The sequence below is a fragment of the Myotis daubentonii genome, chromosome 11 (assembly GCF_963259705.1).
Source record: "Myotis daubentonii chromosome 11, mMyoDau2.1, whole genome shotgun sequence".
NCBI lineage: Eukaryota > Metazoa > Chordata > Mammalia > Chiroptera > Vespertilionidae > Myotis > Myotis daubentonii.
The window spans coordinates 53233148-53260327 of NC_081850.1; the positions used below are offsets into that span (position 1 = coordinate 53233148).

At 53.8% G+C, this 27180-nt stretch overlaps 2 protein-coding genes across 3 annotated transcripts; both read left to right on the forward strand.

Annotated features, from left to right (window-relative positions):
- The first annotated feature begins 290 nt into the window (after positions 1-290).
- On the forward strand, positions 291-19372 carry GLIPR2 (GLI pathogenesis related 2). 2 transcript variants are annotated; one of them, XM_059657329.1, is made up of 5 exons: positions 294-436; positions 8400-8508; positions 8799-8902; positions 10720-10797; positions 17821-19372. In XM_059657329.1, exons 1-5 carry the CDS (start codon positions 424-426, stop codon positions 17979-17981), a joined length of 465 nt encoding a protein of 154 aa, XP_059513312.1. In that variant the 5' UTR covers positions 294-423; the 3' UTR covers positions 17982-19372. The 2 variants fall into 2 exon arrangements, with proteins under 2 accessions (XP_059513313.1, XP_059513312.1); XM_059657330.1 differs by lacking the exons at positions 8799-8902; positions 10720-10797 and having other exon boundaries at positions 291-436; positions 17821-17887.
- A 3168-nt stretch (positions 19373-22540) lies between these two features.
- Positions 22541-27180, forward strand: CCIN (calicin). Its single transcript, XM_059657331.1, has one exon. The coding sequence runs from the start codon at positions 23141-23143 to the stop codon at positions 24905-24907; it is 1767 nt and encodes a 588-aa protein (XP_059513314.1). The 5' UTR covers positions 22541-23140; the 3' UTR covers positions 24908-27180.

Genomic DNA, 27180 nt, shown 5'->3' on the forward strand with positions numbered 1-27180 from the left:
CCAGATTCTCCTCCAGCGCCACGACGGTGAGCACCAGGGTCCGCTGAACAGCTACTGAGAACCTGCTGGGAGGCGCGTGATTCCGAGTCCCGAGAGGGTGCAGCTCGGGGCTGAGACCCCAAAAGCCCCGGGCCCCCGGTGCGCACCTGGAGAGCCTGGGGCTGGCCCTGGAGTCCCTGCGCGGGCCGGCTCCCCGGAGCCGGTTGGGGAGGCTCGCGGTGCGCAGGGCGCGCAGCGCCTCCTCGAGGCAGCCGGCGGGTGGCCCCGGGCGCCTTCGCCTGCAGCGGCTGCTGCCTTATAAGGCGGGGGCCGGGCGGCGCCGGGGAGGGGCTGCGGAGGCCCGGCCCCTCCGAGGCTACCCTAGCGGCTCGCGGGCCCCGGAGCGCAGAGGCAGCGGGAGCCCCGGAGCGCGCCGAGCCGGCCATGGGCAAGTCAGGTGAGGCCGCCGGGCCGGCCGGGCGGGGTGGGGGGGCTCGGAGCCGCGGGCTCTGGGATGCTCGCCGTCACCTCCCCCGGCGGCGGGCTGCATCTCCCGGGCTGGGCGGCCGCCGCGGCGCGGGGATGCGGCTCCGGCTGCCAGGCGGGGACCCAGGCGCGGATGGAGCGGCGCAGGGGGCGAAGCGCCCGGAGGCGCGTGGAAGGCAGTTTCCGGGGCAGCCAGGAAGCTGGGTGGCCGCGGGGCCACCGGAGAGAGGGAGGGAAGGCGAGGCTGAGGGAGGGACCCCCTGCCTGGGAGCCGGAGCCTGCGCCTGGGAGGGCTTCCCGGCGCTCAGGGTCCGGCCAAGGCGTGGCTGTTGCTTTGTTTCTGGCGGACAGCGTTAGAAGTTGGAAAAAGCCAAACGGTGACAGCATCTTTCCCTGAGAAGCGGCGTGCTCCAAGCAGTCCTCCTAAGGACAGCTCGAGCATCCTTCTGTCGTTGTCCCGCCTCCCTGAGGCCCCCTCTGTGCCAGGCTGTGTGCCAGGGTGTGTGCCAGGCTGCTAGTATGTGCCCGGGTGTCAGGCTCCACCAGGGCACAGACTCCCGCTTCCCCTTTTTCTCCGACCTGTTGGTGGCCGGTGCTCAGCACTGTGGCTGCCCCCGGTGAACTTTCTAAAATGCAGATCTTACCTGCCACTCCCAACACCGTCCACCCCATGGCCTGCAGGTGAGAGAGGGTGCATGCTTCAGCCCCAACTTGGAGTCCTCTGGGAGTTGGTGTCATCACCTCCTACCTCCACTCAGCCATCCGGAGGCTGGCACTCCGGTCCCAGCACCCACCCCCATCACTCTGCCTCTTCCACTTCTCTGAGGTTTAAAATCTTCCCCATCCTGGTAGACTCAACTTCGGGGCTGAGAGGCCATCCCTGGCTTCCCTCCGCCTAGAAGGAGGGCAGGTCTCTTCTTGGCTGCAGCCAGGGAGATGCAGCCCACCGCGGGGAGGTGACCGCGAGCCTCCCCCTACACAGCTTGGGACACTGCCCAGCTATAGACGGCTTCCCACAGACACCTCACTCCTGGCCGCCAGACAGGAGCCCTGACTCTCTGGGCATAGCTACTGCCTCACGGGAGGCCCTTAATGAACAGCTTGAACAGAAGTCCTGCTTCATGGAGGCTGAGGTGTCAGCCTGAGAAGGGTAAAGCTGGGTCCCTTCTGGAATCTGTCCTCGAGATCCAGCCTCATGGGCACGCGCTGGGAGTATGCCTTCCCCTGGCATTGGCCTTACACTGCCTTGCCCGTAGTGACAGGTCTGGCCTCCAGCCCTGGCTGTGCTCACCACTTGCTGTGTGATCCTGAGCAAGGCTCTTCCCCCATCTGTACAGTGAGGTGGCCCAAACGATCCCCTGGGGCCTTCACAGTGTGGAAAGGTGACATGAGGTGTCGTCATGAAGCTAAAATTCATGACGGTAGGTGGTGATGGGGCACGAGCATGGCAGATGTGAGTGAGCACTTTAAGGAATCAACTCCTTTCCCTGTAGATTAAGAGAAAATCCACAAATTTCCTAAAGCCACATTTTAATCAGTGGTTTCCAGCTCCTCCCCTGAGAAGCAATTCTCCTGCCCTGCTGTCGGCTGAGTGCTTGCTCTTCTATCTGTTCAATCATCTGCCCATCTCTCCCTGCCTTCTTGCTCCCTTCTCTCCCTCCCTTTTTTTCCATCCATTCCACCGTCTGTCGGCTCTGTACGGTGGCCTCGGTGCTGTGGAGGGCATGACCCGGTCCTCAGGAGTGTTCCTTTGGACTGTGAAACGAATCGATGAATCAAGTCACCTGGGGATGAGACAGGCATCGCATGCTTCAATGAGAGGCGGGAAGTGGCTCAGCCACTAGACGGGAGCAGGTGAAGGGCAGTGGGAGCTCAGGGGAAGGAGAGGTCTCCTTTGCAAAAGGGCTATTGGAAGCTCCTGGAGGAGGTGCCAAACCCCAGAGTCTTGGGAATTTGGACTTTATCCCTGAGACCTGCAGTGCCATAGAAAGGTGTTCACTGGCGGTGGCAGGAGAGTGATCAGGTGGGAAGAGGGCAGAGGCGGGGGTCAGGAAGAGGGTGCTTCAGTTGTCAGGCACCGATGACAGGGACTCTAAGGAGCTGCAGAGGAGGAGAGGATGGGTTTGGGAGGTGGTACCCTCAAGCCAGTTTTGGTGACGAACTTGTAAATGAGAGGACAGTGCCACAGGTATGTCTGGGTGCAAGATGGTGGTGACAGCTTCTAGGACTGAAGACACAGAATCAAGCAGGTTTCAGAGAAAGGGGACAGTGGCAGAGGGCAGGTTAGCTGGTTCAGGCAGGTGCCACCCCCCACACACAACCAGGGACCTTCCAGAATGCTGGCTCAGGCCTCTCTCCCTCATAGCCACATGTGTTGTATTTGTCTCTCCCAAAGACTGGGAGCCCCCAGGACCGTCCTGGCTCCCCTAAGGGTCTCCAAGAGAAAGTGAGCTTTCTGGGTAGCCCAGGCCCAATGGGCCTTCAGTGCAGCCCCAACCAGCAGCTCCAGGCCACCAGCCTGAGGTCTGCGCTGCAGGGCCCGCAGCTCTCACAAATGTGTAGCCATAAGGGGCTTGATGTGGTTTCATAAAGGCCATTGTAAGGAGCTGGTCCCTGCCTCTTCTGTGCCCTCGTTTCCTCATAGGAGCTCATCTCTCTTTAATCTTAAACCTCAGAGATACCACAGAGCTACTTGGGGTTGGTAGGCATTGCTGGAAAACTGTTACTGCGCTAACACAGGTTTAATTCCAGGAGACGCTCAGCCCAGTATGCAGAGACTTCCAGGTCCATCGCCCACCTTGCTTGGCTTCAGTTTGCAGCAACTGTGATGGGGGCAGAGAAAGACAATGGGCCCTCAGCGCAGGCCTTGGGCTCAGTGGAAACCGCTAGTCCCTAATATAGTGACAACCAATTGTTAAGCTCCTGGTGCATGCCAGGCTTGGAGCTTCTTCCTGTCGATTGTGTCGATTTATAGAGGTTGAGTACCATGCCCAACTCAGACCTTGACCAGTAGGTGGACAAACTGGGATTTGAAGCCAGCTCTCTGACTTCCCGGATGTGGGCTTTCTCCCGTACCACACTGATCCCTTGCCACCTGCTCCCTGCCTCCTCCTCAGCCTGGAATCTGGCTCAGGAGGGACTTCTGCACACCCTCTAATTCCCTCTAAAAATCTTAAAGTCCCCTCCACCCACCTCTGCCATCAGGGCAGAAAGCATTTGGGGACCAACTGGCCCAGGAATTTTCTACTGAGCAGGGTCCTGACACCTCTGCGGGGTGTGGCTGCGTGGGCCACATCGGTTCCAGCTGTTCCATTTTCATCTGTGATTTTTCTGGGGCTGGGGTGGGGGAGGGGCGGAAAGTTCAAAGAAAGGGTTTCCCTGCTTTGAAGATATTTTGAAAACCACGGGTGTCATACTTCCTTCTCACACAGATGGGGATGTGGAACCCAGAGAGGCAGGCCTGGAGCATGGGCACGGGCTGCCCTGGCTCCCGCATTCCCTCAGTGACTGTTATCTGCAAAGGGTCAGCCTGGAACCAGCAACCACCATTCTTGCTTAGGGAAAGGGAAGTACATGCAAAGTGGAAAGTAGGAGAGATTTGAAACAGAGGAGGCTGCTCTTAGATCTAGCTCGAATGTGGACTCACCCTATGAAATTGTGAAATTCACATGTCCTCCCAAAGACTCTAGCTTCCTCATCTGTAAAGAGAAGACTATGGTCCAATTCATTTGCTTACTCATTCACTCAGCAAATATCTGATGAGCTCAGAGGTGCTGTAAGAGGTCATTGAAGATTGGTAGAGCCCGGCTGACCTGGTTCCGTGGTTGAGCCTCAACCTATGAACCGGGAGGTCACGGTTCAGTTCCCGGTCAGGGCACATGCCCGGGTTGCAAGCTCGATCCTCCGTGTGGGGCGTGCAGGAGGCAGCCGAGCAAGGATTCTTGCTCATCATTGATGTTTCTATCTTTCTCTCCCTTTCCCTTCCTCTCTGAAATCAATAAAAATACGCTTTTAAAAAAAAAAGATTAATACAAATACCAGCAGTCTGGCTCCCGTGGAAATCAGGGATGGGATCCGATGGGACAGCGTCTCCCAAAGTCAGAGGCTTTGTTAGTAATGATATCATTATAATTGACACCGAGTAACTGTTCACTGTGTTCCAGAACTGTTCTAAAGCGGTGACTTAGATTAATTCTTTTCATTCTCATAACAGCCCTGTGAGGTGGACACTGCTATCTCCATCTTTCTATGCGGGGGGGGGGGGGGGGGGGGGGGAGCGGGATGAGGCATAGAGTGATTAAGCAACTTGACCAAAATCACACAGCTAGTCAGAGGCAGAGCTGGTATTTGCCTCTTGAATTTCCTGGAACGGAAGCTGCTCTTTCTTCCTTTCTTTTTTTCCCCCCTCAACTTTTTATTCTTCCTTCCTGATAAACCAGTTTTACCCCAAAGGTGGGACCAGGGCAGTTTCCAGTGTTAAAGAACAATATTCATCTGAAGATCTAATTGGCTTTAGTCAGCAGTTCATGGGTTCATTGCTTTCTAGCAACTAGAAGGGTGCTCCGATGAGTTAGTTGTACAAATGGGAGGTTTTTATAGGCCTAAAGAGGGTGAGACTAAGAACTTTAAAGGGTGTGTTACGTTAGGCAGCGTCCTCTCCCCTTAGGGGGAAGCAGCAGGTCTTATCAGGCAGTTTGTCCCATTAGTGATCAGGAAATTCGAGACTGATTGGTTTAAAATTCCACTCCAGGGAGGGGCTGTCACTGCAGTTGGGTTAGTTACTAGGTTTTGGTTTGGTGAGGGGACTTGGCAAAAGTTTTTCACACCAGCTTCTTGCCAAGGGGTAGAAGGAGCCTGTCCACAATTCCTGCCCCGGCCTCTGACAGTCCTGGCCTCTGGTGGGAGTGGGGAGAGAAATGAGGCAGCCTCAGAGGAGGACAGATGCTGAGGGAGGAGCCTGTGCTAGCCCACAGCCAGGCGGGAGGAGGGCACAGACCTCCTTGGAGCCTTTGGCATTTAGAAGCCCAGGCCCCAAAGGACCTTACAGAGCCCCCAGGTCAGCCCCCCCTGAGATGCCTGTGTCCTCCACTCCCGCAGGCAGCCTAGCCCTGCCCCTCCCCTCACCCCTCAGCCCCAGGGAGCCAGCCCAGACAGCCCCTTCCACCTCCCAGCAGCTCCGACCTTGAGCCCCAGACCTACCCCTGGAGCTTCTACTCCTGCAGCCCCCGGTTCGCCTCTGGGGCCCCTTAGGCAGGTCTGAAACCTCAGTTCTTTTCTCCCCCCCCCCCCCCCCCCCCCTCAGAGATTTGAAGGCAGCTGCCAACCTCACTGAGCCCGACCCTCCTCCAGGTCTGGTCGGTCCCTCTGTCTCTGTGATGTCCTTTGACTTGTATCCCCTGGAGGTGGGGTGGGGTGAAGGACAGCGCTTCTGTCCTCACGGGCCCACCCCTGAGCCAGTTGTGGGAATGTGAACAGGTTACCTCCCCTCCTGAGCCTCAGTTTCCTCCTTTTAAAGAATGGACAGCTCCCACAAATGGTGGTGAGAAGTCAATGAGGGTGCCCAGCCCAGCACCCAGCAGTGGTTGCCAACGCAGAAGAAAAGACCTCCCTCATTCGGGGCGGCCCCCTGAGCTCCGTGGGTCCTCCTATGAGGACGTAATCCCTCTCCCCACTGAGGGCTGGCCGTGAGGGCTCTCCCGGCCTGGTGCGGGGACGGGTAGGTTTCCTTTGACCTTCTTTCCCGATGTTTATCTTTGTCCTTGGACTTTTCTACATAAGTGGGGTGTGCCTCTTGCTGGGTGTGGTCACCAGGGATCTCCTGTCTCCCTGAGGCTGAGGCCCTGCTGTGTGGAGCCTCCAGGGCTGGGACTGTCTGCTGTGCTGGGAGGGGACCCCTCCGAGGGGGTGGGGGTGCCGCCCAGAGGGTGGGGAGGGAGGGCTCCGTCATGATTACCAGGAAGTTCTCCTGACCCCTTCCTGGGAACCCTGCCCCAGGGAACTGGGCCTGGTGGGGACTATGACTGGCTTTGGTTTCTAGGCAGCAAGCTTAGGTCGAGCACAGGAACTTTCACTTTTATTTCTCTTAACTTCCCATAGTCTGGGAGTGCAGTGATTAGCAGCCTTATAAATATCCCTCTGCCTGGGAGACGGCAGGCCCACAGCCCTGCGGACCAAGTGGAGCCCGGCCCTGGCTCCAGGGGCTGCCTGTCCACGGGCCTCGCGTCCCTGTGCTGCCCACATCGCTGTGCCTGGGCCTCACCGGACTGCCCTGCTGGGCTCCACAGCCCTCGGGGTCGGTGCCACTCATTCTTCAACTCACCGAAAGCCCCTGGGACAGCTCTGCCTCCACAACGGGCAGTTGCCTTCATCTCCCCTGGGTTGGCATCTGGCCAAAAGCCATGGGGTAAAAAGACAGCCGAGGAGAAGGACAGCTGACGAACGTGACCTGGGGTAATGGCAGGAATTACTGATGCTTCCTGATGCTTCTGTCATTCTCCAGTTTACTCCCTGCCTGCCCTCAGCCAGGCCTTGGGGACAGGCTCCTGCCAAATGGGACGAGCTCAGTTTAAGGGTTCTCGGTAGCCCTCACTCCTGACTCACCCAGTTCACCCCATTCCCACGGAGGGACACTCCCAGATCCCTACAGCTGTCACTCAGGGCCTTCACAGTCCACGCTTGGCTTGCTGCTGTCCAGACATCTTTGGGGCCTCCTCTCTGGGGTCACCTCCTTCCTGAGTCCCCAGACCGCCGTAGGTTGCCTGTCAAGTTCCTCTTGCACCTGTGCTCAGCCGCACCGGGGCCCTGTCGCCCCGTTTGCTAGTGTCTGTCTGCAGGCTGTCTCCCTTCGGAGTGTGAGCTCTTTGAGGCAGAACCTGGCTGTTTCGTCCCTGCGTACCTCGCACACCATACGGGACCTGGCACGGAGGAGGTGCTCAGAGAGCACGGGAACCGATGGGTGGGCTGGGACTGGGTGGATGCTGCTGCAGCAGAGAGGACAGATCAATGGACGGAGGAATGAAGGGTGGAGAGATGAACGGGGGTGTTGGATGGATGGGGTTCCGTTTCAGATCCAAATTGATGTGACTTCTGCCCACTATTGACCTTGCCTGACCTGGCTTCACCCACCTATTCTTTCCCCAACCCTAGACCCCAGACCTTGCCCTTCCTAAGGTCATGACCCCATTGAGCACAGGCTCCATTTCATCCCTCAATGCACCTCTGCACCCAACGCCAACACATTCTTTTCCACACTCTCCCCTCATTCACTTCCCAATGCTGTCCTTCCTGGTCCTTTTTTCTTCACCTATCCCTCTGTCTTCTTGATTTTACCAGCCCAGTGGGGGGGCTCCTCCACCCTGGCCCCTCTCTCTGAGCGCCCGCCTCCAGTCCTGCCCAGTCCCCACCAGGCACCATAGGTCCAGTCTGAGATATCCAGTCTCATTCAAACATTGTCTTTCAGAAGTCCCATTGCTCACTGCCCAGCACCCCCAACCCCACCCCAACATCTGCTCTGCACCCCTGGCCCATCCTCCACTCAGTAGCCAGCAGGAACTTTCAGAAACACTGATCTCCCCAGCTCACTCCTCTGCCCCCAGTCAGTTGCTCCCCACTGCTTTGGATAAAGACCTAGATCCCTCACATGGCCCATAGGGCCCTGCATAATCCATGGGTGCAGATGTGCAGAGGTGTGAGGGAGGGAGACAGGGTGGCAAAGGGGTGAGGGAGGGAGAGAGGGTGGCAGAGGTATGAGGGAGGGAGATAGGGTGGCAGAGGGGTGGAGGGAGGGAGATAGGGTGGCAGAGGGGTGGAGCACTCCTCACATTGTCCCTTTGGCTGGGGCACTGAGGGGCCTGCTATTGGCTGAGAAGGTGCCCTCTCACCCCGGTGGGTCTTCTCCCTGCACTGAGACAACCTCCATTTTGGAATCATTGCAGCTTCCAAGCAGTTTAACAACGAGGTCCTGCGGGCCCACAACGAGTACCGGCAGCGGCATGGCGTCCCTCCGCTGAAGCTGTGCAAGAAGCTCAACCAGGAGGCTCAGCAGTGAGTCCCCTGCGCCCCGGGGTGACGGCCCTGGGCCCTGGGGGGCAGGATCAGTCAGGCTTGAATAACGACTCTGCAGGCCCCTTTGTTCCTCTGAACCTCAGTTTGCTCCTCTGTAAAATGGGCTGTTTGGGGCTCAAAAGAGCTGCTCAGAAGGGACGCTCCCAGTTTGCGCTGCGAGCCCGGAGCCCCGAGCCCGGAGCCCCGGAAGGACGGGCGGCCACGCCGGTTCAGGGCTCATCTCGGGCCCCCCTGGGCGGCTCCTCTGAGAAACACCATCCTCCCGGCAGGTATTCGGAGGCGCTGGCCAGCACGCGGATCCTCAAGCACAGCCCGGAGTCCAGCCGCGGCCAGTGCGGGGAGAACCTGGCCTGGGCATCCTACGATCAGCCAGGTGGGTCGCCTTCTGGGCTCCCCTGCCCTCTGCCCGGCCTCGGCAGCCCCTTCCAGCCCTTGGGGCCCTCCCTCCGCGGGTAGCCATGGGCACCACGGGCGCAGAGCAGAGCCGGGCAGGAACCGAGCTCTGCACTCCGGGGCTGAGGGCCGCCACCGCGGTGTCCCTGGTGGGGCCAGGCCTGTGCTGCTGCCGGGGATGCAGAGAGGAGTCGGACTGCCCGCACCCTCTTTCGGAGGAGCTCCCAGCCGAGGAGCAGGGTGCGCCGCAGGCCTCTCTGGCAGGCCCCCCCCCCCCACCCTGCTCCCCAGCATCCCCAGCTGCAGAAGAATGTTACTTGCCTCCCATTCTTCTAAAACAGATTGTTTCACAGAGCTGGGGTAGTAACTTTCTCACCAGAAAAGCACAGCAGAGCTTTTAACACGTCGGAAAGAAAATCACCATCATGGGCAGGACAGCCCTTCATCTGACGTCTCAGCCTGGAGTGGCGACCCCGCCACACGGGCCAGACATCCTTGAGCTTCCTGGTCTGACAGCCCTGTCCTGGCTTTTTAGGAAAAATGTTGGCGGCACGGCCTCCCTCCCTGAAGCCCTCTCCAAGCCCAGGGGCAGCCGCCTCCTCCCTCCCGGGCCTCACATTCCTGGGAGTTCCCCGGGGAGGCCCCAGTGTCCTCTTGGTTCCCCAGCTCGGGGCCCCTGGGGGGAGAGGGGCGCGCATGCTCCCAGGGAAGGCAGGAGTCCACAGCCCGCAGCCGCCTCCCCGGCCTGGTCTTGGGCCTGGCGGGCCCAGGGGAGGAGGGAGAGGGATGGGAAAGAGCCAGTAGGAGAGGAGGTTCCCTCCCAGCCTTGAACTGGCTCCCTAGGGAGCCTTGAGCAAGCCCTTCCCTCTCTGGCCTCAGTTTCCCATCTCGACAGAGAGGGGGCTGGGTAAGTGGTTGCTAAGGCAGCGGTTCCCCACACTGGCTGCACATGGGCTCTTGTGGTGCTTTTTAAACACACCAGGGCCCGGGTCTCTCCTCCAGAGATACATGTACCATCTGTTTGCGGCAGGTCCCAGGCATCAGCAGCTTTCACATGTTCCCCCAACGAGGCCAGTGTGTGGCCACGGCTCTCGAAGGCCTTCCTTGCCGCTCAGAGCGTGGTGCATAGCCAGCAGCGGCCTCTGGGCACTTGTTAGGAATGCAGACTCACAGGCTGCCCCGAGACCTACTGCACTTTAGCAAGAGCCCCAGGTGGCGTGAGCACACATTCAAGCTTGCGATTCTGCTCCGAGCTCGAGCTCCGAGGCTCCTTCTAGCTCTGACCCTGAGATCCGCAGCTCCCAGGGAAATGCTGTGCGTTTCTCCCATCAGCACGTCTAGGCCAGGGGCTGCTCCCAGAGAGGACCCGTCTGCCTGCCTCGGACACCGGGGCCCAGCAGCCCAATTGCCTTCCCTCCTGTGGATATTCCGGGAGCCCGGCTTGGGGTGGGAGGAGGGGAGGCTCTGGGACACCATCAGCAGCAGCCCCTGGAGTGCACTGCAGGTAACCCTCTTTACGGAGGCCCAGGGCGGGAAGGCCTTGCCTAGGATGCCACGGCGAGTTCGTGGCCGGGCGAGGAACAGAGGCGGGTGATCCCAGGCCAGGGCTCCCCGAACCCCCGAGGCCACCTCTTGAGCTCGGGTGTGCCCCTGGGCAGGAGTCCTGTTTCAGCTCATGGGCGCTTTCTCGGACCCCTCCCTGTGGGGTGAGTGGCTTGCGGTTGGTGGGAGTAGATGGAAGGAATAGGAGTGGGTTGATTTTGCTGCTGAGTTTTAAGCAGTGTCTTCTCCGTACAGGGCAGGAGGTGGCTGATCGGTGGTACAATGAGATTAAGAACTACAACTTCCAGCAGCCTGGCTTCACCTCAGGGACTGGTGAGTGACTGGGTGGCACCACTGGCCTCGCCCTGGACTGCTGGGTGTCAGAGAGGAGCTAACCCTCTGAAAACCAATCATTTCCCTCCTGTTTTACCTCTCCCATATTTGTCTGATTTGACTTTGCCCAAAGGGTAAAACCCTGTTTCCCCAACACACACACACACACACACACACACACACACACACACCATCTAAGCTCCCAGGCCGATGCTGTCCGCCCCGCCAGCTCCAAGTTTCCGGATGACTGGTGTGTGTCGTAAGGGGCTGTGCATTTTAAAAGCTGCCGGGTGCTGCTTTCCAGAAGTGGTGCCTCAGCACTTGTGACCGGTCATCCTACTCTGGTCTTGCTCCCTACATCCAGCCTGCTCCTGAGCACCCAGGATGTTCCCAAACCCTCTCTGCCCACGTTGCTCTCCTGCGTAAACTGCCAACAGCTTCCTGGGGCTTCAGGAAAAGGGCCACGCTCACGCTTCTCTGGGTTTTAACTCCCTCCTCCCTTCACGCCCCGCTTCCTTCCTGCCACAGCCCCAGGCCTCATGGCCTCCCGGGCATTCTCCTTCCACCTTCAGGCTGCCCTTTGAGGTTCAGGTGAGCTTGGGTTGCAGAACCCCTGGAGCTAGTCTCAGCCCTGGCACTGCTATTTGTGTGAACGTGGGTCCACGCCCCGTCCTTCCCTGTCTTAGAGGGAGAGGGGCAAGGCGCTGGTCTCTACAGGACATTCTGGGAGGTGGCCTTTAGGTGCAGGAGCCGCTGACTGGGGGACCATCCAGCCTTTCTCGTAGGCCTCCGCTGTGAGCGGTAAGCATGTAACCCACTCAAGGCCCACCCCAGCCCTGCCAGCATCTCTGAGCGCCGGGCTCCCTCTGGCCCCTCACCAGGCCTCACCCGGCTCCTTCTTGCCTCAGAACCACCGCAGGTGCACCTGGGGCGGCCCAGGAGGGGTTGGAAGGGGCTGTGAGTTTCTCTGACCAGAAAAACTGAAAAGGGGATTCTTGACCCACCCTCTCCCTCTCCTCCCCACCCCACCCATGGGTGGGGCCTCTTACGGCCTCCGACCCTCTGGAGGTTCTTCAGAAGCGGGAAGTGACATGTTCTCAGAACCAGTCACTGTTTCCTGTGGTTTTCTGCTCACCCCTTCGGGCAGGAGTTCTTGCAACCCTGTGGGCAGGAATCAAAACATCTGCTGAAATGCTTCTCCCCTGGGCACTCAGGCCTGAGGGGGCTGGCGCCAGGGCCCGCAGGGAGAAGTGATGGCTCTGTGGCAACCCAGTTCCATGATGAGGGAGGGGACAGTAACGGCTCCTCCCGTGATTAAAATGTGTTGGCAGAACCTGGAGTCCTTCTCATGAGGATCTGTGTCTAGGAGCCGTGTGATTTTATAGTGTCTGGATCTGCTTCCGCCGTGAGCAAGACTCACGGGCCATTGGACAGGTGTCAGAGCGAGTGGTTAGCTTTGCTACCCGTCCTTGGCTCGGAACCTTGCAGCACCATTTGGGTGTGGGGTGGGGCTTCATGCCACGAGTTTCGCAGAGGAGGACGCTGAGCCCCAGGAAGGGGCAGAGACCTCTCTACACCTCTGTCCTCAGTCTGATGCTCTTTCCACGGCCCCTGCTCCCAGGCAGGAACCGCGCACGGTATATAGTAGATCTTGGTAAGGAAGAATGGGAAAGCTGTTTGCATTGATACGGAGTAAAAAGCTGAGCCAGGAGCGGGACTCAGCTTTCCGTGGTCACTGACCGCCCGCCTCACCGTCGCTCCACACTGCCCACCCCTAAGGAGGAAAACCCCAGAAGAACTGTAGTCCCTCTCATCCCAGGTGAACGTGGGCAATGCCTGGGGACGGACAGAGCCTGAGCCTAAGACAGGAGCACAGATTTGGGGGGAGTTACCATCAGGGCTCGCAAGACCCTTTCAGATCTGCAGGCCCGTCTCCCACCCCAGCCTCCCCCAGAGCGGCACCGTTGCCCTGGGATCCCCTGACCTAAGGTCATGGTGGAGGTGGAAGGGCCTTTGAAATATCTACAATCTCCTTCCAGCCACCCCACCCCTGTCAGCATCTTGTGGTAAAGAACACAGTTCTATGCCAAGTGCTGAGTGGAGGGAAATGGTTTCTTGCAACTCCTTTGTTATATTCTGTTTTAATGAGCAGGTTTGTTTGTTGGTGTATTCTGAATTAGCGGTACTTTTCACGTGGCCTGATACGTGTCAGCTGTGTGAGGGGAGAAGCCTGCCTTCCATCCCTGGCCAGCCACTGATGCCAGTTTCCTATGTATCGTTGTAGAGTTGTTCTGAGCTTATGCCAGTATTTGTGTAAATATATGTTTTTGTTTTCTTTTTTATATTCTGGTGTCAGATACGGGATCTGTTTTGCACTGGCTTTCTTCACACAGCAGATTGGCAGAGATTGTTCCCTGTCGGTACAAAAAGAGCTTCCTCATTCTTTCTTACGGTTGTGCATGATTCCCTTGCAAAGCTATGCTGTAACTTAATGTGTTTTTCAAATGTATATTTTAGAAAGTTTGGGTCCAGAGCAGGAAAGAGGATGTGATCTATTTAGGAGAAAAAGAAAAAGCAAGCTGTTAGTAGTTTAGAGTTAGAAACCAGTGTGTATCTGATGGTTGCTAAGGAAGTCGTGTCCTTTAACTCATCTGTGAATACCATACTCAGTTATCTCGGTGCGGACAGAAACCTCCCGGGCCAGAAGAAAGATAACTTAGCCTCATCTGTTTGGAAAAGGCTTCCACAGGCATTCATGCTGCCGAAGCTCATGTTGTGTCTGTAATCAGATTCTTGGCAACCAGTGGATAAACAGCAGCTCTTTCTTCCTTTTCTGGGTGACAGAGGGAGGGGGCGGGCCTATGGCCAAAGCATGCGGTCTGTTGAGAGAAAAGGCTTGTCTGAGAAAGGACTTGAGCCTTGATGAACAGACAGCCCATAGAAGCGGTGACACCTGGCAAAGCTGCCAAAAGCCTGGAGCTGCGACTCACAACCATAAGGACCAGGGTGAATCGGCAAGAAGTGTTTCTCTGTTCTGAGGTGAAAGTCAGAGTTTTGTTGGGCGATGGTTAATACAAGCGTAAGGAGTAGCAGAAAAGGTGCACAGTTGTACTTAAGGTTTGTTTTCTTTTCATTCTTGCGTTGACCGTATCACATCGACTCTATTGAGTAGTGTTTATGTTTGGTTATTTTCAGAAAGGAAATCTTTTTTGTATGTAGACAAATAAGTAAACTATACCCAAATTTTTTTTTAAAAGTTCAACTGTAGGGGAAAACACACCATTTAATCAATCAACAGTTATTTATTCAGTCCTTACCATTTCTGATACACATGGGAGATATCACTGTTTTCTTGTCCCTGGAAAATTGGAAAAGTGTAGCTACCATTATTTATTTATTTATCTATGTATTCGTTCATTTATTCCTTTCTCTCTTGCTTTAATTTTGTGGTAAAATATACTTAACATCAAACTTACCATCTTAACCATTTTTAAGTGTAGAGTTCAGTGGGACTAAATACATTCATAGTGTTGTGCAACCACCACTCTATGAATGAAAAAGTTCATCTCCAGAACTTTTTCATCATCTCATATTGAAATTCTGAACCCATTAAACAATAACTCCCCTCCCTCCCTATCCCTCTAGTAACTACTATTCTATTTTCTGTCTTTATGAATTTGACTATTCTAGGAACCTTATATAAGTGGGAATCACTCAATATTTGTTCTTTTGGGTGGCTTATTTCACTTAGCATAATGTCCTCAAGTTCATACAGGTTGTAGCACATGTTAGAATTTCATTCCTTTTTAAGGCTGAATAATATCCCATTGTCTGTATATGCAACGTTTTATTTATTCATTTATTGATGGACATTTAGTCCTCCCTCATTGGCTATTCAGTCCTTGTGAATAATGCTGCTGTGTACATTGACGTGCAAATATCTACGTCCCTGCTTTTAATTCTTCTGGGTATATACTTAGAAGTGGACTGCTAGGTCATATGGTAATTCCATGTTTAACTTTTTTTTTTTTTTTTAAATATACTCTATTGACTTTTTACAGAGAGGAAGGGAGAGAGACAGAGAGTCAGAAACATCAATGAGAGAGATCAGCCGCCTCCTGCACATCCCCCACTGGGGACGCGCCCGCAACCCAGGTACATGCCCTTGACCGGAATCGAACCCGGGACCCTTCAGTCCGCAGGCCGACGCTCTATCCACTGAGCCAAACCGGTTTCGGCCATGTTTAACTTTTTGAGGAACTACCATACTGTCTTTCACAGCAGCTGCACCATTTTACATTCCTATCCGCAATGTACAACTTTTGCAATTTCTCCACATCCTCACCAAAATCTGTTTCTTTTATAAAAAACACACACATTCCAATGGCTATAAAGTGGTTACCCTCTTTCTTTCTGAACCACTCTGTGAGAAACTGGGCCACTCTGATCGTGATTTTCCTCCCTCTTCCTTCCCTCTGTCTCTTCTTCATCTGATATTTATTGAGCATCTGCTATGTTCCAAGTCCAGTACTAAACACTGGGGGTATGGTGGTCAGTAAGGCTGCTGTGGTGCCTGCCCTCCAGGAGGAAACACAATTGCCTCAAGGTTATTTTAGCAAACAGATGCCATCCTGTGACATGGCAGTAAATATCCCATTGATCTGTCACCTCAATAGTCAGAGTGGAAGAGATGAGCTCCCGACCTTTACTCTCAGGAGATAAGAAGAATTTATGGCATTGAGCAAAGAGTACCTTTACAGCATCAATTCTTTGACCCCAAAATGGGAGGGGAGTAGGAAGGTAAGCCTTGTTAGCAGCTTGAAAGGATCCATGAGTAAGGGGCAGGTGACCTGAGTGGATGACTGATACTGAGAAGCTTCAGCAAGCCACGGAAGTGTCCGGAGGATCAGGCAGTAACTTGAGAAAGAACTGGTCTGTTTGACGGAGAGCAGAGGGAACTGAAGGAGGCTCTACCTTGTTAAGGTCTCAAAGAGTTCATAGAAGGCCTGCACTTCTAGTGAAAGCAGAACCAGAATCCAAGAGGATTCTTTCATATGCCTTTCATTCCATTCACTCATTCAGTAAAAGCTGCATGTGCAGGCTGTGCCAGGGTCCTGGGTATACTTTGGTGAATAAAACAATTTGGTATCTGCCCATGTGGGGCTCTCTAGCCTCATGAAGAAGCCAAGCAATAGGCCAGTACTCAAATCTAACATTGCAAATGGTAATAATGTTATGAAGAGAAAAAACAGGTGTGATAAGACTATGTTGGGAGGGAGATGTTCTGGAAATCAAAGGGATTGTGAAAGGTTTCTCTGAACAAGTGACATTAAGACTGAGGCCTAAGGGACAAGAAAACGTTGGTCATCAGAAGGTATTCCACACCAGTGTGTGCCAGGGCTCCATGGTGGGAAGTAACCTGGGGTGTTAAAGGAATGGAAAAGAGGCCACTGGTCCAAAGCACTCACTCTCATTCCAGGTGCAATTGGAAGCAATCGAAGGATTTTTAAGCAGGGAAGGAACAGGTCTGATTCAGTCACAGAACGATCACTCTGGCTACTTAAGCAAAAAGTGAACTGGAGAAGACAAAGGTGGAAGCTGGGGAACCAGCCAGGGGACTATTGCAATGAATGGTCCAAGTGAGAAAAGTTTGTGGATGGGACCGAAGTTTTGGGAGTGGATGACTTGAGATGTCTTTTATATATAGTTAGATTTGTCAGCATTGGGTTGTTGTGGGGGAATGAAGTAGGGTGAATATAAATATTTCTCTCTCTTCCCATGTCCAGCGCGGCTAGAGAGCGGTCCGGTTCCTGAGTAGGGGTGACGGGGCTTGAGAAAATGAGAGACAGACATACATACAGTAGGGAAAGCTGGGACTGGGAGGGACCACTGTCCTCTGATGGAGAGACAGGCACCCAGAGCCAATACAGCCTGTTTATTTTATACAGCAAAACCCAGGAAGTTTTACTAAAGGTCAAGACAAAGGAGATTATGTGCATTCTTGGGTGGGCCTGAGTCGTACTCATTCCTGGTGCTTGGCTGGATTTAGATAACGAAACCCACCCCCTGGCGCCTGGGCTGAAGGTCAGGCTGACAACACTCCTGCCTCTGGCAAGGTCTGTTTCCAGGACGTGGCTCTGCCAACGCCACTGGGTTCAGCTGACAATAATTAAAGAAATGCCCATGTGCCTTCCCAGGCGCTCTCTACAGGTGAGGAATACAGACCTATCCCTAGGATTGCGTGCACAGAACTGTCATGAAAGGAAATGGGATGGTGGGGAGAAGGATAACTTTGGGCGGCCCAAAATCAAGAGTGAGGTTAAATTTGAGATGTCTGTGAGTCATCCAAGTGGAAATGTCAAGTAAGTAGTTGTGTTTGGAGCACAGAGGAGAGGTTTGGGCTGGAGAAGTGAATTTAGGAGCCAGGGAAAGATGAAATTGCCTAAGGAGTGCAGCAAGAAAAGTGAGCCCAAATTTGAGTCTAGGGAAGTGCAAGTCCTCCAACAATTTACAAGTGAGATCAGGAGGAGGAAGAGGCAGTGAGATGGGGATAATGGCAAGAGGTGGCATCATGGAACCCCCAAGAGGGGAGTGCTTTGAAAAGGTGAGGAGTCAACCTAATGTTCTTGAGATGTCGAGTAAGATGAAGACAAAACGTGACCATTGGAGAGGAACATGGAGATCGTTGGCGACTTTGAAGAGTGCAGTGTGGGGGAGGGTTGAAGGCAGGTTCGAGGTAGGGTGGTATCCTAATTGTTGGGGTAACTTGGATTCGTCATGATGTCTGGGAGGCCACGAAACCTTTGGGCATCGATAAGTGGTGAGGCGAGCAGAGAGGACCTGATGCTATAGAAAAGCAGGCAGTTGGTATGTTCCGTGTCCCGTGTCTCTGATGGGTGTCTGTGAAGATCAAGCTCCTGAGTCTGGCAGGATGGTGCAGGAGCTAAAGAATCTCTTGCGACATCCTTCTCCAGACGTTGCTAACTAACCTGTGTCCCTCTCCCCCTGTCTGCTCCCCCACAGGACACTTCACGGCCATGGTATGGAAGAATACGAAGAAGATGGGAGTGGGAAAGGCATCTGCAAGTGACGGGTCCTCCTTCGTGGTGGCTAGATACTTCCCAGCAGGGAATGTTGTCAACCAGGGCTATTTTGAAGAAAATGTCCTGCCTCCTAAGAAGTAACTTGCCCAATGTAATGGGCAGGTGGCAGACTAAGAACATGGATATCAAGTGCCTAGAACATCAAAAGCTCAGCTGTGTATCCATCTTTGTGGGTGTATGTGCTTGCGTGTGTGATGCATGTGCGTGTCTTGCACACACACCCTTGGATATACAGTTGTGCATGAACTAATTCTTATCAAAGGATTGAGCCAATGAAGCCTTTACTCTGATGGTTAGACCACAATTATTTGGACTTTGGGGAAAAATCAAGTTTTAAACTTTTTGGGGTTATTTTTAAAGTAAACTTCTTCTGTACCTTTCTTACTTTTAATATCCATCCCTAGGCTTTTTGTACTCCAAATGTTTGCGATGCTGGGAGGTGACAGGTCATTTCCTGTGATCTTCATGCATTAGAATCTACTTGTGGTAGATATTGAAGACTATTTAAACCCTCATTTAAATGTGACATAGAACACAGCTTAAAACACATAAATAATAAAGCAGCTTCCATCAGAAACATGGTGCGGGCAGGGGTTCCATTTCACAGAATTACTGAGAGTTCTTTGTTGTAAGACATGATGTCATCTGCATGGCCCCTGAAATTCTCAGATGGGATTGCCAAAGAACAAATGGAGAAAAAAGCTTCACTTCCTTGCATTTTTCTACCTTAAAATAACAAAGTTCTCCTCCTACCACCACCCCTTGATGCCCCCCTCTTTTTTTCTTAAAGCCCCCTGACATTTCATAGCTCAATATGCACCCCCTGATTTCTGGGGAGCTGGGTTAGGCCTGAAACACACACACACACACACACCCCAAGTCTGCTAGGTGGCCCAGGGCCTGTTATGGGAGAGCGCCCCTCATATTGCCTGGGCTCTAAGCCAAACGGCCTTGGATGGATGAAGTCAGCGTTCGGGTGAGGGTGAGCTCACTCAGGGCCCCCAGAGGAAACCCTCCAGCCCCTGCCCTCCCCGACACGCAGGGCGGGAGCCAGGCTGTTCCTGGCAGCTGTGGCTGCAGCTGTGCCGCTGCTCCTTCCTGGAATGTGTGACAGGCCCAAATGTTCCTAGGAGATATCCCATGCGGGGCTTAGAGTCGATAATTTGGCTCTGTGTTTTGCCTCAAACTACACACAGTTCCCCTGAATAACAATTTCACGGCCCATGTGGGAGGGACCAACCCAGACGCCAAGCCGAGTGTCCCTGCAATCATGACCTCACTAGGGGGTAAGACAGCAGGGGCAGGGGTTACGGGGTTGCCTGCTTCAAGACTGGAGTCTGAGCAGCCAGTCTTTGAAACTTGTTTCCAGAAGGTCTGTGTTGCACTGTGAACACAGTTTCGTGCTGTGCCCTTCATTTCACCCAGGGATACTGACTAAGACAAAAATAAAATCTTTTTCTTTTGTGTAAAAATTTCCTCCCTGTGATTCATGCCCGATTCTGAATCGATGACTAAGGTAATCCATAACTCTGAGTTCCTGTAATTCAAGCTTCTGAATATTTCCAACCTCTCCTCTGTAGATGTCTCCTTAGGCTGCCATGGTGTGAACCATGTGACCTACCATCACACAGCTGACTGGACTAGAGTGGACATGGGATCCAAAGGTAGTCAATCCCTGAACTGGTCATGGACCAGGAATTTGGTAAGAAATATGAGAGAATTTACCAGTGGAACTGAAAAAAGTAAGGATGCCATGACTTTGAATCAGGGCCATGGCAAGCTAAAGTTATATGCAAGCCAAATTATGAGTTGGAAAATACGGAATAAAGAAGTGAAAAAGCCAGTTGTTAAAAGTACAAAAGAGGGAGAGATACTGAAAGACGGTTCCTGAGTTTTCTATTTCCAGGTCAGGTCTGTGTACCTTTAAAACATGCACCTCATTTTCTTCAGGGCTTCCCAACAAATTGATATATCAACTGATGGTCCCAGAAAGTTAAAATATTAGGGTCCGCTCCTCTAGGGAGTCGTCATGAACAGAAAGTGCTGAGCTGGGCAGGAAGCCAAGGAAGGACGGAAGGCCCTGGGCTGCGGTCCTTTTCAGGTCACCTCTAGGCAACCCCCATGAGCAACGGATTCACTGACCAGTTATTGAACTCCCTAAGAAACACCCTCCACCCAGAACGTACACATCTATAACCAGGCGTGGACGCTGGCACGCAGCCAGCCCCTTTAGGCCCGTCCTCAGCTGGCTGGAGTAAGGAAAAAGCTGACCAGAGGAGCTGCCCGGAGTGAAGAAAAGCCAGACAAAAAAGCTGACTGAGCAGATGGGCAGTAATTGCATGCCTTTTATTGGATTTCTTAAAGATGACAACTCCCACAAGTTCAATAAAAGCGGATGAGAAGCCAGATTCCAGGTCTCCATTGTAACCAGAGGGCAGCAGAAGGAGTCAGGAACCCTGGCTCCAAGCCTAGCGCTGAGCAGTCTGAGTTGATCAAGGTCCTCGTCCTCTCTGGGCCCCAGTTTGTCGAGCTGTATCACGTCTGGAACATGGAAAAAGGTCTCCATGACACGTTCCTAGGCCCGGCTTTCTTAAATGGATGGAAGCATCTGATGGGAGACCTACCTGCCCTGGTGTTCAGGGGGCCTGAAACAAAAGCGAAGGGGTACAACCACCTCCACCCAAATGACCCCAAGGCTGCAGGGTATGGGGAGCAAAGCAGTGGGAGAAGCAGTAGGACCCTCCCCTCCCAGCTCCTACTCTTGGGTACAAATGCCCCAGCAGGTGAGGTCTGACACCCTCTCTGAAGGGCAGGCCTGGAGGCCAAGGGGAGTGAGAAGGTGTTTGGCATTAACACCAAGAGGCCTCACCCTCTGCCCAAGTCTTGCGAGATCGGGGCTGGAGAAACCATTAGAGCTCAGTAATGCTTACGGGGAGAGAACGGAGCCAGGTGGAGCTCATCTAAGGCCGCTCTGTGGAGGGGCTGAAGTCTCAGCCACCTTCCGGTCGGAAAACACAAGTGCCTAGCCCCGTGCAGACAGGTATCTCAGGAGACTGCGCGCCTCTGTCCCCGCCAGGGATCAAGGTGAACGCATTCGGCAGGAAAAGGTAGGTCCTTTTCAGTAATTTGCAAAGTATCAAATGCCAAGATGAAGGAAAGGCCAGGTCTGGAATGGAAGGGTGCGGGAGAGCCCGCGAATAATGAGAATTTGACTCGGCCGGGGAAAGGAAGCGCTGACCGGCTCACGCCCCCCAGGCTCCAGGCGGCGCTGAGTTTTCCCAGTGGGGGCGCTAAGGGCGCGCGGGGGGCCAGGAGTGGGGCTCCGCGCCCAGGTTGGAGGAGACCCGAGGCGGGGCGAGCCCAGGTCCTCTCCGCGCCATCAGCAATGCTGCTCGCGGACTCGACCAGGTGGGCACCCCGTCTCCGGGCTGGCGTGGGGCTCCCGGAGTGCCCGCAGCGTCTATCCCAAGGAGGGATCCATGTCAGCCGAACCTTCTGAGGGCCCCGCCGGACCAGCCCTTGGGGGTTCCCAGCTCAACACGCGCGCCGGGCGGGGTGTCGAGGGCGGACGCCTCGACCTGAGACGGCTCCTCTCTGGCCTCGCGGTCCCGCGCACCCTGTCTGCGCTCGGTGCCCCATCGGTAACCTGGACACAGGTCTGTGTGTGGTGAGCCTAAGAGGCCAGGCATTTCCATTCCGGGGTCGGAGCAGACGGACCTGCCCTGCGCCTCTGTCCTGGGGGACGCAGGCGCCTGGCAGCCCAGCGGAAGAGGGGGACCCCCACGGCTCTTCGCACCCCGGAGAGGGGTGCAGCGGGGTGGCGCGCTCGGGTAACTGAGAGCCTGTAGTGTCCACCCACTGGGTCCCACACAGGCGGGAGATGACCCTCCAGCCCCACCGTGTGGCCACAGGCGGCTCAGGAGCGCCCTAAGGGCTGGCACATTCCAGTATCCCGACAGTATCCATGCAGGAAGGAGCCAGGAATGCCCTGCTTGGCTGGCCTAATGTAATATTAATAAAATAATGACGGCTAGCATTTATTGAACGTTTCCTACAAGCCAAACACCGTGCTTAACATTCTCATTTAAACGAGTTTCTCATGTTAACTCAATACTCTGAAGCAGGTACTATTATTCCCATCTCACATGAATGGGCAACTTGGAGAGAGCTGACCCATGACAGACGCCAACAGTTTACAACTAGGGACTGGGAAATGTGGGGTGAATGTCCCCGTTTGCTGTGGAACTGAAATAATCAGGGCTTCGGAGGCCCTCCCATCCCCCAGTACCCCCCAACTCCTGCATCAGGGAGTGGCCTCCATCTCTTCCTCTATTTTAAGGAATGCCATCTCCCGCCGCAAACGTCGGAGCTTTTCTTCTCTGATGCCCAGGAGTCTTGCCCAAGAAAGACACTTCAAGGCCTAAGAACCAGAGACGGGGAGAGCTGAGTAGTTAGGAGACGCCTGGGAGAGTGGAAAGAGTCCTAAGTTACAGAGGATGGGTTCTGGGTCCTGCTCTGCTCCCAGCTCGCTACTAATCTTGGGCAAGTCCCCTCTCTTCTCTAGGTCTGTTTCCCTCCTGTACACTGGGAGGATTCTTCTAGACCAGCGGTTCTCAACCTGTGGGTCGCGACCCCCTTTGGGGGTCAAACGACCCTTTCACAGGGGTCACCTAAATACATCCTGCATATCAGATATTTACATGACGGTTCATAACAGTAGCAAAATTACAGTTATGAAGTAGCAACGAAAATAATTTTATGGTTGGGGGTCATCACAACATGAGGAACTGTATTAAAGGGTCGTGGCATTAGGAAGGTTGAGAACCACTGCTCTAGATGATCTAATAATCCTTTTCCTTCCCCCGCCTTCCCTTATCCCTCCCTACACCAACCCCATCCAAAGTGGCTCTGACATTCCAGAAGCAGCCTTAAATTGAGGTTTGAAGGTCCCAGGTAGGAGTTGCAACCCTGGTTTCCTACTGAGCACTGGGCCCTTGGCACTAGGTCCTAGTAGGGTATTTGGTCTTGGCAGGTTGGAGCCGTAAGAGGGGAGAAAGGCCTCAGAGGGGACCTGCATTGTGATGACCTCATCCACTCTATGACATCATCCTCTCTCCCACACCCACTCCTCCCTGATCAACTGCTCCACAAACAACCATCAATTTGAACCCAAAGGCCTGAGAAAGTCTGTTCTCCAGTACCTGCTGCTGCTCTTCTGCCTCAGACAGCAAGAAAGCACCATGAAATTGGAATTCACTGAGAAAAACTACAACAGCTTTGTGCTGCAGAACCTGAACAAACAGAGGAAACGGAAAGAGTACTGGGACATGGCCCTCACTGTGGATCACCATGTCTTCTTTGCACATCAAAACGTGCTGGCTGCTGTCTCTCCGCTCGTGAAGAGCCTCATCTCCAGCAACGACATGAAGACCGCCAATGAGCTCTTCATCACCATTGACCCCAACTACCTGAGTCCGACCACAGTGGAGCAGCTCCTGGACTACTTCTACAGTGGCAAGGTGGTGATCTCAGAGCAGAATGTGGAGGAACTCCTTCGCGGGGCCCAGTATTTCAACACACCACGCCTTCGAATCCACTGCAGTGACTTTCTGATTAAGTCCATCCGTCGTGCCAACTGCTTGCACTACCTCTTCTTGGCCGAGTTGTTTGAGCTCAAAGAGGTATCAGACTTGGCCTACTCCGGCATTCGTGACAACTTCCACTACTGGGTTAGTCCTGAGGGCTCCATGCACTTCATGCGCTGTCCACCCGTCATCTTTGGCCGCCTGCTTCGAGATGAAAACTTGCACGTGCTCAATGAGGACCAGGCTCTCAGCGCGCTCATCAATTGGGTGTACTTTCGAAAGGATGAGCGGGAGAAGTATTTCAAGAAGTTCTTCATGTACATCAATCTTAATGCCGTCTCCAACAAGACACTGACATTCGCCTGCAACAAACTGATGGGAATGGAGAACAGCTCAGCTCACGCAACCATGATTGAGAGTGTCCTCGTGGACCGCAAGCAGGAGAAGCCATGCAGCCTGCTGAGCTACCAGCGGAAAGGGGCCCTGCTTGATTCGGTGGTCATCCTAGGTGGCCAAAAGGCCCAGGGCAAGTTCAATGATGGAGTATTTGCCTATATCATACAGGAGAACCTGTGGTTGAAGCTCTCAGAGATGCCCTACCGGGCAGCAGCACTTAGCGCCACCTCTGCTGGTCGCTACATCTACATCTCTGGTGGCACCACTGAGCAGATTTCAGGTCTGAAGACAGCTTGGCGGTATGACATGGATGACAACTCCTGGACCAAGTTGCCTGACCTCCCAATTGGGCTTGTTTTCCACACCATGGTGACTTGCGGGGGGACAGTGTACTCAGTGGGTGGAAGCATTGCCCCAAGGCGGTATGTCTCTAACATCTATCGCTATGATGAGCGCAAGGAGGCCTGGTACCTGGCAGGAAAGATGAGCATTCCGATGGATGGGACAGCCGTGATCACCAAGGGTGACCGGAACCTCTACATTGTCACTGGGCGGTGCTTGGTGAAGGGCTACATTTCTCGGGTCGGGGTGGTGGACTGCTTTGACACCAACACTGGGGACGTAGTCCAATGTATCACCTTCCCCATTGAGTTCAACCACCGGCCCCTGCTCTCTTTTGATCAAGACAACAACCTCTGTGTGCACAGCCACCGGCAGAGTGTGGAAATCAACCTGCAGAAGATAAAGGCCAACAAGACGACCACCACAGTGCCTCTCTTGCCAAACTGCTGTCCCTTGGATGTGTCCCATGCCATCTGCTCCATTGGAGACAGCAAAGTCTTTGTATGTGGGGGCATCACCACAGCCAGCGATGTCCAGACGAAGGACTACACCATCAATCCAAATGCCTACTTGCTGGACCAAAAGACAGGCGAGTGGAAGATCGTGGCCCCCCCACCAGAGGCACTGGACTGTCCTGCCTGCTGTCTAGCCAAGCTACCTTGCAAGATTCTTCAAAGGATTTAAACCACTTTTTAAGTGGGAGAATAAGTAAATGCATTATTATTCGCAATTTAATGAGAGAGGGAAAGAAAGGAAGATGGCCTGTTGGTTCCTTCTTTGTGTTCCAGTCTGTGTTCATCCTGAAGGTGGAGATTCTGGGTTAGGGCTGCTCCCAGGGGGTAGAAATTCAGGACCACTCTGTCACTGGAGGGATCCAAGCTGAGGCTGAGCAGGAGTCCCTGGTGGGTAGCATGGAGGCATGTCCTGGGCACTGGCTCCTAGTGGGTGGAAATTCAGGGTCACTTTGTCACTGGAGGTTTCCAACCTGAGGCTAGTGGGTGAGATTGAGACATCTCCCGGGAACTGGCCAAGATGATATCCGGAAAGCCCCCTGTTCTATAACACTGTAGTCAAGTTGCAGGCATCTGCTAGACCAGCGGTCGCCAACCCGTGGTCCGCGGACCACTGGTGGTCCATGAGGTCCGAAAGGTTGGCGGCCACTGTGATAGACTGATAGGTAAAGCATTTGTTTAGTTGGAAGGTCATAGATTCCTCCAACACTCACTTCCCTAGAGTCTTCCCAGGAAGGCAGGGAGGTCCAATCCCAGGTCAGGGAGAAGAGCCCCCTGGGCTGGGGAGGAAGAAGGTGATATGGGCCTGGCTCAGGGATGGGGCATAGCCAATGGGTTGGGGGTGGGAGATGAAGTGTAGAAGATGGGGGGGGGGCAGGGTATTTTACTATGAAGTTATGGTATGTCTGGGTATCATTTGAGGGAAAGTTCTTACAATTATTTACAGTAAGCAAGGTTCATTGAAAACTTTCTCCAGAAATATGCGGTCTGAGGGACTCGGAAGAGAAGTCAGTAAAGGGTGAAGAGAGAAATATATCTATTGGAGAAAAGCTTGGGGATGAGGCGAAATGACAGGCTAAGAGAGACAGGATGGTATAGTGGTTGGTTACGGTCGCTGGGGACAGATGGGCTAGTTCAAATACCAGTTCCATCACTTACTGGGTAATCCTGGGCAAGTTACTTAACACCTCTCTGCCTTAGTTTCCTTATCTGTATAAGGCAGATAATAAGAGTGCTGGCTTCACAGGATGATGTGAAGTTTAAATGAGTTACAACATGCAAAATGCTTAGGACAGTCCCTGGCATATATTAAAAAGTGCTACAGGAGGACTTTTAAAAAATTACCTTTATTGTTGAAAGTATTACAGTCCCCTCTTTCCCCCCATTGACCCCCTCCACCACACTTCTGCCCCCACCAGGCCTTCACCACACTATTGTCTGTGTCCATAAGTTATGCATATATGCATATAAGTTCTTTGGTTAATCTTTCCTCACCCACCCACCCTTCGCCACCTTCCCTCTGAGATTTGTCAGTCTGCTTCCTGCTTCTGTAAAGGAGTGAGGCAAGGGTCCAGGTTCTTGGCCCTTATATTAAGTTAGGTTCCATAAAATGCTTTCTGAAACTTCCTACCTCAAAGCTTTGGTGAGCTTCCTTCAATTCTAACTACCTCTGTTTCCCTTTCATTCATTTATGTACTTACATATAATCCTCAACAATTTAGAAGAAACTGACCAAGTCCTTGAACACCATATACAATCCTCTTTCATCCATTCACCTCATTCATTTATGAATTTACTTAGCCACTCAATTCACACTCTCTCACACACACACACACTCACACACACACACACACACTCACACACACACACACACACAGTGTGTCCTCTTTCTAGGCCAGAACCTTGGACTTCACTGCTGACCCCCTCTCCCCTGGAACTTGTCCCACACTTCTCCGTTCCCCAATCCTGGGAAGCCCCCACCTCTGCTCGCCTCACTGCATCCCCCCAGCTAGAGGAACGGGGTCTTACAGACCCATGCAACTAAGCCCAGCTGCCCCAGCCCCCAGCCCACTCCGCTTAGCTGACCACGGAGCCACCTCTTACTGACGCTGGATGCCATTCCCCACAGCTGATTCTCCAACCCTCTCTGGTGTCCTGGGGCCCCACGGCTTCCCTCTCTTCTTTCTCAGCCACTTATCTCTCATCCTGCCACCAGAGCTCCAGAGAGTTCTGATGACCTGGACTCCACAAACAATCCCATGCCCACCACAAATCTCTCCAGAGCTTTGGCTTCTTTTCTGTGCCTCAGAGGAAGAGGTGCCCTTCCACAATTTGATGTTGATCCCTCCTGTCTCCTCATTCTGTCCCCTCACAACTTCTCAGGCTCCTCAGTTCCCTCTCTACACCCCCTTCCTGATTTCTTCTCTCCATCCCATAAATATTCTC